General features: G+C 42.7%; 1 protein-coding gene across 1 annotated transcript in view; it reads right to left on the reverse strand.

Moving 5' to 3' along the window:
* dapk1 (death-associated protein kinase 1) overlaps positions 1-19,673 on the reverse strand; it is an 85,494-nt gene that overhangs the window by 21,410 nt on the left and 44,411 nt on the right. The window contains exons 12-18 of the mRNA XM_041936940.1: positions 7,305-7,424; positions 6,068-6,166; positions 5,119-5,217; positions 3,853-3,951; positions 3,551-3,748; positions 2,838-3,035; positions 520-618 (exon numbers count right to left, since the gene is read on the reverse strand). Of these exons, the coding sequence (XP_041792874.1) occupies positions 520-618; positions 2,838-3,035; positions 3,551-3,748; positions 3,853-3,951; positions 5,119-5,217; positions 6,068-6,166; positions 7,305-7,424 (912 nt within the window). The remainder of the gene's footprint in view (positions 1-519; positions 619-2,837; positions 3,036-3,550; positions 3,749-3,852; positions 3,952-5,118; positions 5,218-6,067; positions 6,167-7,304; positions 7,425-19,673) is intronic.

Raw genomic sequence — 19,673 nt, forward strand, 5'->3', positions numbered from 1 at the left:
TGCTAATAATGAGTTTCTGCTGATTAAATCCAGTCTGAGTTAAAAAGCTGCCATCAGCTTTTCTACTTCGATTATGAATGGTTGTAAGAAGTGAGCAGCGGCTTGCTCCGCACCTCAAGCAGAAAACTAACAACTCATCAACAAATCAGCCATTATTAGAACAAACAGACAGATATATTTTCAGTTTGTATGCTATAAGAGATATGTCATTGAGCCATGGCAACATCCCTCAGAGGATACTACACAGACTCATGGCGGCAAATGCTCTCTACGAACCACTGCATTCAGCACTACTGAGAGCAGCAGTGTTCACATATAAACCAGTTTATACTGCATAATTAATCAAAATACCAAGATGCTGCACTCTATTTCACTGGAATTGTAAAAAGGAAACTGATTCCACGATTACCTGCAGAACCAAAGGTAAATTCTCACCGTAATGCATTATGGCGTATGTTAAGCTTCTGCTTCTGAAAGGAAGGGAAACAGTGAAAAGAAGAAAGCTGTGTGGTGACTTACATTGGTGACAGCATCAATGTTAGCTCCAGCCAGGCAGAGGTGGCGGACCACTTCAAGGCTTCCGTTATTAGCAGCCAGGTGGAGGGGAGTTCTGCCATACTGGAGTTGATTAAAGAGAGAATGACATGTCATTTCCATCACCAGTTTTAGTCACAATATATAGTAAACCTGAAATATTGACTTACTCCTGCAGCATATTGAAACATACTGAAACAGATTTCTCTACCAGAAGATAAAAGAAAAGCTACAAAAGCATCACTGAAAGTAGCTTTTCAATCAATTCCTGTTTGTCACAACTTGAAAATACAAGGATGCATTTATACTGTTCTATTCTACTGTGCACAGAACAGGAGACATTTTCATATCCACCCCTCTCACTTTTCTCCCCAGTGTCTACAGCTGACAGCGAAAACAAATACATGTACAGACTCAGCTATGTGTGATATGCTGCTTTAGATAAGATGAAAACAAAACAAGCAAAAACTGAAAATAATGAATAAATCACAGTTCTGTCTGCAACTGATGCACATCACTTCACTGAGCGACTCTGGGAACAGCTGAGAGGGGCTGCCAGTGTCCGGGAAAAGCAATCCCAGCCCTGAATACATTAAAATGTATGGTGTCAAAATAGAATGTGAAACCACTAAAGGCAGAACACGTGTGGGAAGCTGTGCCTGGCAGGAAGACAAAGTGAGATGGGATCTTCAGTCAAATATAAACCAGGTATGTGAAAGCTCCCTAAAGGACCAGTTCATCCAAATAAGAAACAAGCAGATTTTTCCCTGTTAATATCCTGGTTGAAAGGTTTCAGAATAAAGTCCATTTTCAGTCCACAAAATGCTCACAGTAAATGAGTTCTGGGTTTTAACTTCTAGCACAGTAGGTAGACCTACATTCAATATTTTTACAACATTATACTGAATGCCAGATTTATGAGCCAATTAAATTGGAGCACACAGCAAAAAATCCTCAGGGTGCATGTATTTACACTTACAGAAATCCCTGTAATCCTGATAATATGTTTGCTTTCTATGCTTATTTATCCCTCTGTTTGGCCTGTGATTAGCCCTGGTTTACTGTAGCTGGATGGAACAGGTACACTTCATGGTCGATAATATGTGGACTCCTGAGCACTGAAGCATATGCGACTCTTAAAACATCTCACTTCTAAACATTAAATCTGCAGCTACGACAGCCTCTACTATTTTGTAAACTTTTTTAACAAGAATTTGGACCTTACTTCAACAAAGTAGCCCTTGAAGCATGTTTCACTAGGCCATTTTGAATTTACTGTGCAATGTTTTTGCAGTTTTTGCCACTCTTTGTTCTTTAACTTACACCTCCTCGAGAATTAATCAGATCAACTTCAGATTGGGTCTGTCCAATCTCAAGACCTTCACGAAAAGTGAACAGATAGAAAATTGTTTGGTCAAATCTGCCCCATAAGAGTCCCGTCCTCATAACACCACCTACTGGCAAGAGGAAATGACATGTTTTATACTTTGATGTGATCCTCATAGCAGGTTGACCAGGTCTACCTCTGACCAGAAAAGCTCTAAGACATTGATTGCTATAAGGTGAAGCTTGTGAGTTTTAATTGAATTGTGTTGCCATGGTGGCACAGCAATAAGACTTAATAAAAACTTTCCTGGTGCCATGACCAAAAACCCAGCTGCAAGTCAGCCATTTGGATTAATTACTTAAAAATTTTAGTGCAATTTTTAGAAGGGTCATACTTTAATGAGCTCTTCTTAGGGGGTTAATCTGATCCACCTCAAACTTGGTTAGTGTATAAGATATCTAGAAAATGACATATAGTGGAACTAGAAGCACTCAAGGACCCTCCAGGAGGACTTGGAAAACCTACAGTAATACGGTTGGTGGTTTGGTTCCTCCTGTCGACATGTCAAAGTGCCCTTGGGCAAAACTTCAAACCGCCAAATTATTCCTTATTCCAAGTTGCTTTTGAAACAAATGTCTGTCAAGTTTATGTAATGTCATGTGATCTCACATTACTTCGGTGGTATGTGGTGATATAAAATCTTTTCTTTGACTGAGTTTACCTAAACCCCAATACAAGGCTGGTGAGTAGAATTTCATTTGGAGCCCTCTGGAAAGGAAGAATGAAATGAAAGAAATATTTCTCTTTTGGTAGCGGAGGAAGAAACATATCAATATGTTTATAGATCCCACCTAAATATGGTGAATCAACCCTTTAACCAATACAGATTCTTTAGCCTGATATTAGTGCAGTATTTGGAAGTTGCTGCTTTTATTCTAAAAGAGCACAGAGTGTGGTGGGGAGTGGTTATTCTCACCTTGTTGGGCAGGTCGAGGCCGCCCTTGGCGCTGCAGATCGCCATGACAATGGGCAGGTTTCCGTCCTTACAGGCAATGTGCAGCGGCGTGTTGCCATGGCGATCCTGCTGGTCCAGGTGGCAGTGGTGTCTGAGGAGGGAGCGGACAACTTCAACCTGACACCTTCGTACGGCCAGGTGGAGGGCAGTGTGGCCGTCCTGGAGAGACACACAATGTAAATCCTCTGTCAACGAAGCAATAGTCGTTGCTTTTCAACACATTTGTGTGTGTGTTCAGGTTGATGTGACACTAACAGCAGGGTAAGACTGGTGCAGAAATGTAGGCATTCAATCAATCTGTGATGTCATGAAAAGTGAATGAAGCCCTTTTGTCATCTTGTTTTATTGTGCATCACCAGTGATTGGCTGTTAATCAGAGGATTAAACTGGACTCGCTTTTAGTTCTTTCTTTAATTTTTTTTTTTGTTGCATATTTGCCTTTCTGAGATGAGAGAAGCAGGATATGAGGGTAGAAAGAGAGGGGAAATGACATGCAACAAAGTCTCCCAGCCAGACTCAAGCCAAGGATGTTCCAATCACTTGGTCAGTGTATTAAACTGTTATTAAAACAGAGTGTGTAGTAAAGAAAGTCAGACAAAAGTTATGGTGCACCAAAATAAATCCTTTATCCATTTAAGCAGTGGTGCTAAACTGAAGTGTTCAGGGCTCATCACCTTGTCAGTCGCTTCTAGATCGGCCCCATGCTCCACCAGACACTCCACGATGTCCACAAAGCCCCGAGCAGATGCTGTCAGCAGCGGACTCTCCCCCTCGCGGTTCTTTGCGTCCACGTGGCAGCCTGCCTGGCAGAGTGCGCGGGCCACTGCCGAGTATCCGTGCCAGGCGGCGCAATGCAGTGGGGTCTCCTGCTCCTTGAGAAGAAAGTGCAGAATGCGAAAGAATTAAAAACCTGGGTCTCTAAAAACCACCAGGGTCATTTTGCTGCATGCGTGTGTAAACGTGTACATGTACTTACCCTGTCAGCCAGGTCTGGGTTGGCCCGGATGTTGCACAGGTAGCTCACCACATCCACGTTGCCATAGCGAGCTGCCACATGAAGAGCAGTCTCCCCAGACTGGAGGAGTAAAAAAAAAATGAGGCATTTAACTCAACATCAATATCAGCAGTCACAATATAAGAAAGATGCTTTCGCAATAATTGCTTTCCTGTGAAAATGACATCACATGGTGAGTCATAACATTGTCGTATGATGAGGTCAGGCAATTGAAATGCTTATTCCTGTTAAGTCCTGCCATTTCCACTCAGTCAGCAACTCTGCAACACTTCCACTTAAACAAGGCATTCTGATTTTACTGCTCTGTGTGTGTGCATATCTCTGACTCGTCAGAAATCAATCCATTACCTTTAACTTTGTAGATGCCAGTCGGGCAGACGCACGTTAGCAGAGAAGCTGCTTGTGTAAAACGACACCCAAGATGCTGTGTCCACTTGTAGGTGGAAAAGTGAACAGCTAAAAATAGCGTCTAATGGATTTATGTTGAGGAGAAAAAGCGCTTTACAGATCTATTTAATCAGGTAAATGACATAAAACACGAAAGACAGAAAAGATTCACCTTGTTAAAAAGGTGTTGAAAAGGGCTTCCACTTTCTCATAAGACAATTATTTGGTTCCACACCGACACCTCTGCTTATGATTTCAGGGTTATAGTGTAATAAAGTGAGATGAAACTTTAATGATCCTTGGACAGGAACTAGGTAATAATCAGGAAAGTGCCTGGAGTGCAGATGATCTCTGGTCTGGTAGAGGAGGACTCTGCTCTGTGTCAGTGTTCACAGACAGATGAGGACTCCACCAGCGGGTAAAATGATTTGAGATTGGAAAAATGTTTTCGGGATTTCATATGCCCGAGCAAGCTCTGTGATCGAGGATACACCAGCATCAAAAGCAAACACACACACACACACACACACACACACACACACACACACACACACACACACACATGCATCCCATCTTTCTCAGCAAGAGCTGTTTCTATAGCAACAGCAAATAAGCTGATAAAATGCCAGAGTAACTGGTTTCAGGTTTTCTCCCCAGGTGCTCGCTTTGGTGAGTGTGAACGTGTGAATCCAGCATTCTGGGGAACCAACATAATGCTTCTCAAGAGGTTTGATGGGGGGTAATTGCTAAGAGATAACTGAGTGGGGTGAGTAGTAGTAAGTACGTGTGTGTTTGTATGTATGGCACATGCAGAGAAAAGAAAAGAGGCCCTTGATTCACCTTATCTTGCACATCCAGAGGGCAATTCTTTTCATGGAGAAATTTCAGGGTCTCCACGTGGCCGTGTCTCGCTGCGTAGTAGATAGCGTTGGCTCCACTCTGAAGGTTCAAGAGAGAAGAAGATTCCAGGATTTATCCCTGACCTTTACTAAAAAAATCCCGCTCTCTGGGACTGCATCTGCAGCCAGATGATATGAACACGTCCTTCTAAATACTGCACAGCATATTGCCAACAGAGAACATGGAGCTATCTTGAGGACATGCAGGCATCCTGCCTCTATTCGTAATGATGTAAAGCTGCACTCGCCAGATTGTTGTTGTTGAATGTCAACTAACTGCTTAAAGCTGAATCTGCCAAAAAGCTGGTGATGATGTGTAATTTGCACACACTGATATGTGTTACCCTGACTGCTCTGTGATGACTTACAATAGTCAGCATGTGTAAGACTAGTGAGTTTAACACCGACCTCTTGACAGTTTGTACATTATTTCACCTTTTGTTTTTACTGCAAAAATGATCAAAAATGATCAAACCAATATATGCTTGTTTTTTGTCTGACAAGACATATTCTCCAATCCAGTTTCATGTTGGAGCATTTCACCTGTTTCAACCTTTTTGTCATTGATTATCTCAATAAGATATTACAACAGTTTACTGAAATATTATTATGGTTCTGAGTAACTTCATGTGTGAAACTAGAATTTCCAGAATTATACGCACAAGCTAACAAGCACAAAACATCAAGTACTTCAGCTTTTCAACTCAGAGCAGTGAGTTCATTGCTACATTTATTCATAGTGTAGATAACTCCTGTCATTATCCAAATGACAGTCTTGTCACATTCTTTGGCCTTCATTACTTCAGCTCCAATTGCTTTACTGCATGTCTATTAAACTCCACAGCTGGCTGTCAGAGCCACACTGATTACACCAAACAGATGATCTTTACCTTGTCATGGGCCTGGATCTCTGCCCCTTTTCTCATCAGCACCTCAATGATCTGAATGTTACCACAGCCGGCTGCAATCAGGAGGGGAGGAGTCCCGTGCTGCAATGTACACACATTGTTATTTTAGTTTTTAGCAATGGTGATGTGTTTATACATTTTTAACATGTGCTAAAGATAGAGCTGTGAAACTCAATCTGAAAGCACATAATCACACGTAAAGAATATGGAGAAATCCGCTGCAGGTTGTTAGAAATGTTCAGGCATTCAAGAGATGAAACTGGATGGAAGAATCTCAGGTTTCAGACAGTGTCGACTTCCTATCTGTCTGCGTAGTGACGGAAATATAAGCTGAGGTAAAAGAAAAGAGAGAAAGAGGAAGGAAGAAAATGGCAAGAAGACCTTTTTGAAACACAGAACGAGGTTAGAAATTTGGCAATTACCAGCACTGACTCGGATTTTTCTTCTTTTGCCATTTTACATTCTTATAAGCCTCCATCAGGCTCTCTGTCACAAACTCTAGTGTTATTCTCCTCATATTGCTTAATTCTTATTCTCCCATTCCTCTTTTCCTTCCCATTTCTCTCTTTTCCTCCACACTTCACTGAATTTAATAACATCACGTCCCCCATCGCCCATCAGCTGTCAACAAACAGTGTCTCTTCTCCATCGAAACAGCAGCAGAATGAAGATGAGGGAGTTGTTCAGTCTGGATACTGAATGTTCCCGACCATCAGGCTGTTGGATGTAAATCAAAGAAAATATTTGGATCTTCTCTGCACTCCATGACTTATTCTCTCATATCATGTATGTAACTGTGGACCCTTTTTAACTCGTTTTATTTTTGTAATGTTCTTTTCTTTTTATACATAAAAGCTTAAGTAAATGGGAACTGCCACGCTCGATTTTTTTAAAAGAGCTCATCCATGCACAGCAATCAAACTGCTGTCTTGGTCTTGTGATCAGGAGCTTCCATTCAGTCCCTAAAAGAGGGAATCAGACTTGCTCCAGGGTAGAGCACGTGGACACCCTGATAAATGGTTTCGAGAGCCTTGACACTGGACTACTCTGTGTGTGTGGGAAAGTAGCCTGTGCTGCGCTGGGAGATGGTCATGTAGGTGTATGGAATGGAATAGGAAACATTTCACACATCTAAAATAATATAAAATCATAACAAATTGATTAAAAGATCATTAAAATATTGGGTTTATGTTCTATACAATGAATCTGTGTTGGTCACCTTGTTGGGTTGGTTGACGTCGTAACTGTTCAAGGAGCCGAGCAGATGCTGCAGGCCGGGCACGTTGTCATCGTTTATGGCATGGATGATGGCCTTCATCACGAAGGAGTCTTCTTCATCCTAGACAGGAAAGATAGTTAGTCTTCTGCTGTTCAGAGGATGATCTAATCCTGTGAACGTTAATCCTGCGAGGTCTTTCTATCACATGCCCCCCTAAGTCTCTCTTTCATCTTGTCTCGTGCATGAATACACACAGAAACAAACAGACTTTTCTTTTGCATCTGCGGTCGAGGTTCAAAATACATCAAGACTTTTTTCTGTCTATGACATGTGACCCAATAACCTTCACCCGGGCGGCACAGAAATCAGGTGTGATGCTCTGCTGCACAAAGAGACGAGGAGGAGAAAGGCAGGGAGGTGAGGAGGAGAGGAGGGGAGGGAGGGAGGCAAGGCTGATGTGGCGGTTGTTTGGCCAAGCGTGACACTGCAGCTACATTCCTCAACATAAACTCCCTGCTGTGGGAGCCATGACTAACCCACCTCAGAGAGCTGCAAATATGTACGAGCAACAAACTGCCTGCTGGGGATTCGCTGTCAACACAGTTGTTTTAGGATTTTCACCTTCTGAAAATTGTAATTCATGTCACAGGAGGGAGAGTTTCATTGATCTACCCTATTTTCTCTTTCATGTACACTCTTTCCAGAGTGGGCTTCTGGTAACAGCCTTCAGAACTGCTCCAAGACAAGAATACAATGCGACACGTGGTCCTGGATAACAGTCTTCGTGTTAAAAAGAATAACAAGGAAGGAAGTTGGTATCTGGAAAATAAAGATGTGTCTTATGACTAAAAGTCAGGCAGACTGGGAAATCTACGGCTGGCATTGGGCATGGTTAATGCTCTCCTGTCCCTCAAAAAGTTATTTTGAAGTGTTTTATACAGGTGCAATGACAAATAAGAAATATCACAGAATTACTGACTGTGTTTTGCAATATCAAAGCATTTTACATCTTCTAGCTGTTGGGTGTGCTTCACCAACTGAAACATGTAAACTGCAATTTGCAACATGTGATTAATTCCTTTCATGTTCATTTTCATTTCCTGAACAAAAACAAACACCATACTAGTTTCCCATGAATAACACAGGCCCTCTAGGATTGTTGGTCGCCAATAGCAGATTAATTTTCCTGAAACATGACTCTGCTGCCATTTTTGCTCTGCCTGTGAGCAGTGCTCGCAAATCACTTTTGTGAATTGGGCCTGTGATTCACATCTCTGATTGGCTTCTTTGACATAGCAACAGCGGTGAGGCCGATGAGTACTGCGGCATTTAGAACCATCCGCCATACCAAACAGACAGAAGACACATGGGAAACAGGGTTGAAATACTAAAACTGATGGCCATCACATAAAACTACGGTATGATTAAATTATCCAGGTGACGCCTATGCTTCTATGTTGGGGCACATTGAGTTTATCAGGAAAAGAAAACCTTGAAATAGGAATTCACGGTGACAAAAATTATTTCTGGAACCAGCGACTCCTCACCCTCTGCCACTCTACTTTGGCACATTTTAAAGACTAGACAATTAATCAAAAAAAAGGTTCACAGATGAATCAGTAATTAAAACTAGAAAATTCCCCCTGGGAAATTTTGAAAGGGACACGGGGTGTGTTCGAGCCGACAAAATTATCTACGTTTTAAAGTTTGAATGAAGTCTCTAGGACAAAGTATGGCCGAGCAGCGGACAATTGAAAAAGGCTGAAATTTGAGGAAATTTCCCCATTCATTTCTTATGGGAAATTTATCGCAGTTGTTCGCGTCTTACGTCGGCCTTCGAAGGTCATAGCTCGAAAACCGTAAGAGATATCAAAATGTGCCGAGGGTCATTTGGAGCCGACAAAATTATCTACGTTTTAAAGTTTGAATGAAGTCTCTAGGAGAAACTATGGCGAAGCAGCGGACAATTGAAAAAGGCTGCAATGTGAGAAAACGGCAGATATCAGAGGCAGTCAGTCCCTGATTAATGAATTGCTCTCAGCTGTGTTTCTGTGGCTTTCTCCTTGTCTGTCTCTGTTGATCACCTCAGCTGTCTGTGTCTGCTTCTCTCCTCTGCTTCATGTCTCTGTTAACATGAATTAATGAACTGAATCAATAAACATGAATGGAGCTAATGCTAACGGAGCTAACAGAGCTAACACTAATGGAGCGAACAGCTAACGGTGCGAATAGAGCTAACGGCGCTAACGCAAACAGAGCTAACTGTGCTAACAGAGCTAATAGAGCTAGCGGCGTTAACAAGGGGGCGGGGGGATGGGGTTTTCATTATGCATTTGTCTGTGTGTGTGTGTTTATGTATCTGTCGTTGTGTGTGACTGCGTATGTGTGTGTCTTCGTCTGTTTCTGTGGCTTTCTCCTTGTCTGTCTCTGTTGATCACCTCAGCTGTCTGTGTCTGCTTCTCTCCTCTGCTTCATGTCTCTGTTAACATGAATTAATGAACTGAATCAATAAACATGAATGGAGTTAATGCTAACAGAGCTAACAGAGCTAACACTAACGGAGCTAACACTAACGGAGCTAACAGCTAACGGCGCGAATAGAGCTAACGGCGCTAACGCTAACAGAGCTAACTGTGCTAACAGAGCTAATAGAGCTAACGGTGTTAACAAGGGGGCGGGGGGATGGGGTTTTCATTATGCATTTGTCTGTGTATGTGTGTTTATGTATCTGTCATTGTGTGTGACTGCGTATGTGTGTGTCTTCGTCTGTTTGTGTGTGTGTGTCTGCTTGAACTACACAAGCAGCCCAACCAGCTCCTACATGGAGATGTGTATAGTATATATGTGTCTGAATGTGTGTGTGTGTGTGTGTGTGCGTGTGTGCCTGTGTAACTTCTGCCCCACCTGCTGATAATTACCTCTCTACCTCTCCCACTTTTTACCTGTTCCTGTTCAGTTTTGACGTGCTGTTTTTAATCACTTTTTAGCTGTTGGTTAGCCCTGCTTGTGTGTGTGTTTGTGTGACTACTGTCTCAACCTTTTTGGCAAAGCGCTTGGTGAAGCTGAGTTTAACTGTTTGTTGGATGGAGATTGTTTTCAAACAATGCCCTTGTTTTGACTGAGCTCGTTAAGATAATCATTCTCAGGCTTGTTGTCCTGCAGATGTGTGTGCGTGGGTTATTGACCGGTGTGTGTGTAAATGACAGTTGCACCTGTTAAACTCCTCCCTTGAAAAGCGGCTTTTTCGCTGTCGGTTTCTTCCGAACAACTTGCGATTGTGTCAAAACCGTAGCTGCTATCAAAAAACCGATTACACTGTGAGATGCGGACAAGTCTGGGCCAGATGTACGTGTGTTTTATGTCCAGATATTCTTTAGAAAAATGACAAAATGGTCGACTTAAAAAGACTCTGCGACTCAGAGAACAGGAGTTTGTATTGTATGCAGTGAGATTTGGGTTCGGCGAACCTCCTGAACTAAATCCTCTGGTGAGAGAACCGTACCTCGTATCAGAGTGTACTATAGATCATCGGACTCCCGGGAACTTCCTGAGTCCGGCCATCTCCTCGTTTTATTCCTGACACAACAACTTTTCGTTTTATGGCGATCTAAAGACAGGAGGCATTTCTGCTTTGCTCACAAAACAGCTCTGAATTTTAACATGGGACTTAATGGGAGAACAGGAGGGCGCTGGCTGCACAAAACGTCTCACTATTTAAATTCAGTAAGTCTCTCGGCTTTTTCGAGGACATCACACGAAAGAGGACAAGTTTGTCTACAAAATGATCCCAAAATTATGCGTGTAGAGTGTAATTTGTGGCCGTAGCGACGAGAAAAAGAGAAGATTTTCAGATCGTTTTTAGACTCTGTGCCACTCTAGCACGCACTCTAGCACGAACATTCCGTGCAATACACACCCATTATAATCTCAAAATTTCCCGCCAAACGATCACTGTCATTGAACAGTGACTGATCAAAAACTATAGGACCAATCAAAATGTGGATGAACACACCAATAGACCAGACTTGGGTCTACATTTTAAAGTTGAAATGAAGTCTCTCGGTGAATGTATGCCTGAGCTACAGATGTTTGAAAAACTCCAATTTCAATCTTGTTTTTTTCGGCCGTCCCATTCATTTCTTATGGGAAATTTATCGCAGTTTTTCGCGTCTTACGACGCGAAAAACTGCGATAAATTTGAGAAAAGTAATAGCACACCGATCCCGAACAATACGCACGTTTTGATATATAATTTGCGAGGGTTTTCTCAAAGCTGTGGGACGAGTTTGAGGACGAAAACTTGGAGGAAGATGAAAAATAATAACTAGAAAATTCCCCCTGGGAAATTTTGAAAGGGACACGGGGTGTGTTCGAGCCGACAAAATTATCTACGTTTTAAAGTTTGAATGAAGTCTCTAGGAGAAACTATGGCGAAGCAGCGGACAATTGAAAAAGGCTGCAATTTGAGGAAATTTCCCCATTCATTTCTTATGGGAAATTTATCGCAGTTGTTTGCGTCTTACGTCGGCCTTCGATGGTCATAGCTCGAAAACCGTAAGAGATATCAAAATGTGCCGAGGGTCATTTTGAGCCGACAAAATTATCTACGTTTTAAAGTTTGAATGAAGTCTCTAGGAGAAACTATGGCGAAGCAGCGGACAATTGAAAAAGGCTGCAATGTGAGAAAACTGCAGATATCAGAGGTAGTCAGTCCCTGATTAATGAATTGCTCTCAGCTGTGTTTCTGTGGCTTTCTCCTTGTCTGTCTCTGTTGATCACCTCAGCTGTCTGTGTCTGCTTCTCTCCTCTGCTTCATGTCTCTGTTAACATGAATTAATGAACTGAATCAATAAACATGAATGGAGCTAATGCTAACAGAGCTAACAGAGCTAACACTAACTGAGCTAACAGCTAGCGGTGCGAATATCGCTAACGGCAGTAGCGCTAACAGAGCTAACTGTGCTAGCAGAGCTAATAGAGCTAACAGCGTTAACAAGGGGGCGGGGGGATGGGGTTTTCATTATGCATTTGTCTGTGTGTGTGTGTTTATGTATCTGTCGTTGTGTGTGACTGCGTATGTGTGTGTCTTCGTCTGTTTCTGTGGCTTTCTACTTGTCTGTCTCTGTTGATCACCTCAGCTGTCTGTGTCTGCTTCTCTCCTCTGCTTCATGTCTCTGTTAACATGAATTAATGAACTGAATCAATAAACATGAATGGAGCTAATGCTGACGGAGCTAACAGAGCTAACACTAACGGAGCTAACAGCTGGCGGTGCGAATAGAGCTAACGGCGCTAACGCTAACAGAGCTAACTGTGCTAACAGAGCTAATAACGGCGTTAACAAGGGGGCGGGGGGATGGGGTTTTCATTATGCATTTGTCTGTGTGTGTGTGTTTCTGTATCTGTCATTGTGTGTGACTGCGTATGTGTGTGTCTTCGTCTGTTTGTGTGTGTGTGTCTGCTTGAACTACACAAGCAGCCCAACCTGCTCCTACATGGAGATGTGTCTGGTATATGTGTGTCTGAATGTGTGTGTGTGTGTGTGTTTGTTTGTGTGCGTGTGTAACTTCTGCCCCACCTGCTGATAATTACCTCTCTACCTCTCCCACTTTTTACCTGTTCCTGTTCAGTTTTGACGTGCTTGTTTTTAATCACTTTTTAGCTGTTGGTTAGCCCTGCTTGTGTGTGTGTTTGTGTGACTACTTTCTCAACCTTTTTGGCAAAGCGCTTGGTGAAGCTGAGTTTAACTGTTTGTTGGTTGGAGATTGTTTTCAAACAATGCCCTTGTTTTGACTGAGCTCGTTAAGATAATCATTCTCAGGCTTGTTGTCCTGCAGATGTGTGTGCGTGGGTTATTGACCGGTGTGTGTGTAAATGACAGTTGCACCTGTTAAACTCCTCCCTTGAAAAGCGGCTTTTTCGCTGTCGGTTTCTTCCGAACAACTTGCGATTGTGTCAAAACCGTAGCTGCTATCAAAAAACCGATTACACTGTGAGATGCGGACAAGTCTGGGCCAGATGTACGTGTGTTTTATGTCCAGATATTCTTTAGAAAAATGACAAAATGGTCGACTTAAAAAGACTCTGCGACTCAGAGAACAGGAGTTTGTATTGTATGCAGTGAGATTTGGGTTCGGCGAACCTCCTGAACTAAATCCTCTGGTGAGAGAACCGTACCTCGTATCAGAGTGTACTATAGATCATCGGACTCCCGAGAACTTCCTGAGTCCGGCCATCTCCTCGTTTTATTCCTGACACAACAACTTTTCGTTTTATGGCGATCTAAAGACAGGAGGCATTTCTGCTTTGCTCACAAAACAGCTCTGAATTTTAACATGGGACTTAATGGGAGAACAGGAGGGCGCTGGCTGCACAAAACGTCTCACTATTTAAATTCAGTAAGTCTCTCGGCTTTTTCGAGGACATCACACGAAAGAGGACAAGTTTGTCTACAAAATGAGCCCAAAATTATGCGTGTAGAGTGTAATTTGTGGCCGTAGCGACGAGAAAAAGAGAAGATTTTCAGATCGTTTTTAGACTCTGTGCCACTCTAGCACGCACTCTAGCACGAACATTCCGCGCAATACACACCCATTATAATCTCAAAATTTCCCGCCAAACGATCACTGTCATTGAACAGTGACTGATCAAAAACTATAGGACCAATCAAAATGTGGATGAACACACCAATAGACCAGACTTGGGTCTACATTTTAAAGTTGAAATGAAGTCTCTCGGTGAATGTATGCCTGAGCTACAGATGTTTGAAAAACTCCAATTTCAATCTTGTTTTTTTCGCCCGTCCCATTCATTTCTTATGGGAAATTTATCGCAGTTTTTCGCGTCTTACGACGCGAAAAACTGCGATAAATTTGAGAAAAGTAATAGCACACCGATCCCGAACAATACGCACGTTTTGATATATAATTTGCGAGGGTTTTCTCAAAGCTGCGGGGCGAGTTTGAGGACGAAAACTTGGAGGAAGATGAAAAATAATAATAAGAAGAAGAAGAAGAAACGCGCGGGATAGTAATAAGTGACTCGGGGCTACGCCCCGAGTCACTGGCTCCTGCAGCTATTTCATAGCTGTAGGAGCCAAAAAAAGGTTCACAGATGAATCAGTAATTAAAACTAGAAAATTCCCCCTGGGAAATTTTGAAAGGGACACGGGGTGTGTTCGAGCCGACAAAATTATCTACGTTTTAAAGTTTGAATGAAGTCTCTAGGACAAAGTATGGCCGAGCAGCGGACAATTGAAAAAGGCTGAAATTTGAGGAAATTTCCCCATTCATTTCTTATGGGAATTTATCGCAGTTGTTCGCGTCTTACGTCGGCCTTCGATGGTCATAGCTCGAAAACCGTAAGAGATATCAAAATGTGCCGAGGGTCATTTGGAGCCGACAAAATTATCTACGTTTTAAAGTTTGAATGAAGTCTCTAGGAGAAACTATGGCGAAGCAGCGGACAATTGAAAAAGGCTGCAATGTGAGAAAACGGCAGATATCAGAGGCAGTCAGTCCCTGATTAATGAATTGCTCTCAGCTGTGTTTCTGTGGCTTTCTCCTTGTCTGTCTCTGTTGATCACCTCAGCTGTCTGTGTCTGCTTCTCTCCTCTGCTTCATGTCTCTGTTAACATGAATTAATGAACTGAATCAATAAACATGAATGGAGCTAATGCTAACGGAGCTAACAGAGCTAACACTAATGGAGCGAACAGCTAACGGTGCGAATAGAGCTAACGGCGCTAACGCAAACAGAGCTAACTGTGCTAACAGAGCTAATAGAGCTAGCGGCGTTAACAAGGGGGGGGGGGGATGGGGTTTTCATTATGCATTTGTCTGTGTGTGTGTGTTTATGTATCTGTCGTTGTGTGTGACTGCGTATGTGTGTGTCTTCGTCTGTTTCTGTGGCTTTCTCCTTGTCTGTCTCTGTTGATCACCTCAGCTGTCTGTGTCTGCTTCTCTCCTCTGCTTCATGTCTCTGTTAACATGAATTAATGAACTGAATCAATAAACATGAATGGAGTTAATGCTAACAGAGCTAACAGAGCTAACACTAACGGAGCTAACACTAACGGAGCTAACAGCTAACGGCGCGAATAGAGCTAACGGCGCTAACGCTAACAGAGCTAACTGTGCTAACAGAGCTAATAGAGCTAACGGTGTTAACAAGGGGGCGGGGGGTTGGGGTTTTCATTATGCATTTGTCTGTGTATGTGTGTTTATGTATCTGTCATTGTGTGTGACTGCGTATGTGTGTGTCTTCGTCTGTTTGTGTGTGTGTGTCTGCTTGAACTACACAAGCAGCCCAACCAGCTCCTACATGGAGATGTGTATAGTATATATGTGTCTGAATGTGTGTGTGTGTGTGTGTGTGCGTGTGTGCCTGTGTAACTTCTGCCCCACCTGCTGATAATTACCTCTCTACCTCTCCCACTTTTTACCTGTTCCTGTTCAGTTTTGACGTGCTGTTTTTAATCACTTTTTAGCTGTTGGTTAGCCCTGCTTGTGTGTGTGTTTGTGTGACTACTGTCTCAACCTTTTTGGCAAAGCGCTTGGTGAAGCTGAGTTTAACTGTTTGTTGGATGGAGATTGTTTTCAAACAATGCCCTTGTTTTGACTGAGCTCGTTAAGATAATCATTCTCAGGCTTGTTGTCCTGCAGATGTGTGTGCGTGGGTTATTGACCGGTGTGTGTGTAAATGACAGTTGCACCTGTTAAACTCTTCCCTTGAAAAGCGGCTTTTTCGCTGTCGGTTTCTTCCGAACAACTTGCGATTGTGTCAAAACCGTAGCTGCTATCAAAAACCGATTACACTGTGAGATGCGGACAAGTCTGGGCCAGATGTACGTGTGTTTTATGTCCAGATATTCTTTAGAAAAATGACAAAATGGTCGACTTAAAAAGACTCTGCGACTCAGAGAACAGGAGTTTGTATTGTATGCAGTGAGATTTGGGTTCGGCGAACCTCCTGAACTAAATCCTCTGGTGAGAGAACCGTACCTCGTATCAGAGTGTACTATAGATCATCGACTCCCGGAACTTCCTGAGTCCGGCCATCTCCTCGTTTTATTCCTGACACAACAACTTTTCGTTTTATGGCGATCTAAAGACAGGAGGCATTTCTGCTTTGCTCACAAAACAGCTCTGAATTTTAACATGGGACTTAATGGGAGAACAGGAGGGCGCTGGCTGCACAAAACGTCTCACTATTTAAATTCAGTAAGTCTCTCGGCTTTTTCGAGGACATCACACGAAAGAGGACAAGTTTGTCTACAAAATGATCCCAAAATTATGCGTGTAGAGTGTAATTTGTGGCCGTAGCGACGAGAAAAAGAGAAGATTTTCAGATCGTTTTTAGACTCTGTGCCACTCTAGCACGCACTCTAGCACGAACATTCCGTGCAATACACACCCATTATAATCTCAAAATTTCCCGCCAAACGATCACTGTCATTGAACAGTGACTGATCAAAAACTATAGGACCAATCAAAATGTGGATGAACACACCAATAGACCAGACTTGGGTCTACATTTTAAAGTTGAAATGAAGTCTCTCGGTGAATGTATGCCTGAGCTACAGATGTTTGAAAAACTCCAATTTCAATCTTGTTTTTTTCGGCCGTCCCATTCATTTCTTATGGGAAATTTATCGCAGTTTTTCGCGTGTTACGACGCGAAAAACTGCGATAAATTTGAGAAAAGTAATAGCACACCGATCCCGAACAATACGCACGTTTTGATATATAATTTGCGAGGGTTTTCTCAAAGCTGTGGGACGAGTTTGAGGACGAAAACTTGGAGGAAGATGAAAAATAATAACTAGAAAATTCCCCCTGGGAAATTTTGAAAGGGACACGGGGTGTGTTCGAGCCGACAAAATTATCTACGTTTTAAAGTTTGAATGAAGTCTCTAGGAGAAACTATGGCGAAGCAGCGGACAATTGAAAAGGCTGCAATTTGAGGAAATTTCCCCATTCATTTCTTATGGGAAATATATCGCAGTTGTTTGCGTCTTACGTCGGCCTTCGATGGTCATAGCTCGAAAACCGTAAGAGATATCAAAATGTGCCGAGGGTCATTTTGAGCCGACAAAATTATCTACGTTTTAAAGTTTGAATGAAGTCTCTAGGAGAAACTATGGCGAAGCAGCGGACAATTGAAAAAGGCTGCAATGTGAGAAAACTGCAGATATCAGAGGTAGTCAGTCCCTGATTAATGAATTGCTCTCAGCTGTGTTTCTGTGGCTTTCTCCTTGTCTGTCTCTGTTGATCACCTCAGCTGTCTGTGTCTGCTTCTCTCCTCTGCTTCATGTCTCTGTTAACATGAATTAATGAACTGAATCAATAAACATGAATGGAGCTAATGCTAACAGAGCTAACAGAGCTAACACTAACTGAGCTAACAGCTAGCGGTGCGAATATCGCTAACGGCAGTAGCGCTAACAGAGCTAACTGTGCTAGCAGAGCTAATAGAGCTAACAGCGTTACCCCGGGGGCGGGGGGATGGGGTTTTCATTATGCATTTGTCTGTGTGTGTGTGTTTATGTATCTGTCGTTGTGTGTGACTGCGTATGTGTGTGTCTTCGTCTGTTTCTGTGGCTTTCTACTTGTCTGTCTCTGTTGATCACCTCAGCTGTCTGTGTCTGCTTCTCTCCTCTGCTTCATGTCTCTGTTAACATGAATTAATGAACTGAATCAATAAACATGAATGGAGCTAATGCTGACGGAGCTAACAGAGCTAACACTAACGGAGCTAACAGCTGGCGGTGCGAATAGAGCTAACGGCGCTAACGCTAACAGAGCTAACTGTGCTAACAGAGCTAATAACGGCGTTAACAAGGGGGCGGGGGGATGGGGTTTTCATTATGCATTTGTCTGTGTGTGTGTGTTTCTGTATCTGTCATTGTGTGTGACTGCGTATGTGTGTGTCTTCGTCTGTTTGTGTGTGTGTGTCTGCTTGAACTACACAAGCAGCCCAACCTGCTCCTACATGGAGATGTGTCTGGTATATGTGTGTCTGAATGTGTGTGTGTGTGTGTGTTTGTTTGTGTGCGTGTGTAACTTCTGCCCCACCTGCTGATAATTACCTCTCTACCTCTCCCACTTTTTACCTGTTCCTGTTCAGTTTTGACGTGCTTGTTTTTAATCACTTTTTAGCTGTTGGTTAGCCCTGCTTGTGTGTGTGTTTGTGTGACTACTTTCTCAACCTTTTTGGCAAAGCGCTTGGTGAAGCTGAGTTTAACTGTTTGTTGGTTGGAGATTGTTTTCAAACAATGCCCTTGTTTTGACTGAGCTCGTTAAGATAATCATTCTCAGGCTTGTTGTCCTGCAGATGTTTGTGCGTGGGTTATTGACCGGTGTGTGTGTAAATGACAGTTGCACCTGTTAAAACTCCTCCCTTGAAAAGCGGCTTTTTCGCTGTCGGTTTCTTCCGAACAACTTGCGATTGTGTCAAAACCGTAGCTGCTATCAAAAACCGATTACACTGTGAGATGCGGACAAGTCTGGGCCAGATGTACGTGTGTTTTATGTCCAGATATTCTTTAGAAAAATGACAAAATGGTCGACTTAAAAAGACTCTGCGACTCAGAGAACAGGAGTTTGTATTGTATGCAGTGAGATTTGGGTTCGGCGAACCTCCTGAACTAAATCCTCTGGTGAGAGAACCGTACCTCGTATCAGAGTGTACTATAGATCATCGGACTCCCGAGAACTTCCTGAGTCCGGCCATCTCCTCGTTTTATTCCTGACACAACAACTTTTCGTTTTATGGCGATCTAAAGACAGGAGGCATTTCTGCTTTGCTCACAAAACAGCTCTGAATTTTAACATGGGACTTAATGGGAGAACAGGAGGGCGCTGGCTGCACAAAACGTCTCACTATTTAAATTCAGTAAGTCTCTCGGCTTTTTCGAGGACATCACACGAAAGAGGACAAGTTTGTCTACAAAATGAGCCCAAAATTATGCGTGTAGAGTGTAATTTGTGGCCGTAGCGACGAGAAAAAGAGAAGATTTTCAGATCGTTTTTAGACTCTGTGCCACTCTAGCACGCACTCTAGCACGAACATTCCGCGCAATACACACCCATTATAATCTCAAAATTTCCCGCCAAACGATCACTGTCATTGAACAGTGACTGATCAAAAACTATAGGACCAATCAAAATGTGGATGAACACACCAATAGACCAGACTTGGGTCTACATTTTAAAGTTGAAATGAAGTCTCTCGGTGAATGTATGCCTGAGCTACAGATGTTTGAAAAACTCCAATTTCAATCTTGTTTTTTTTCGCCCGTCCCATTCATTTCTTATGGGAAATTTATCGCAGTTTTTCGCGTCTTACGACGCGAAAAACTGCGATAAA

The sequence above is a fragment of the Chelmon rostratus genome, chromosome 5 (genome assembly GCF_017976325.1).
Source record: "Chelmon rostratus isolate fCheRos1 chromosome 5, fCheRos1.pri, whole genome shotgun sequence".
Lineage (NCBI taxonomy): Eukaryota > Metazoa > Chordata > Actinopteri > Chaetodontiformes > Chaetodontidae > Chelmon > Chelmon rostratus.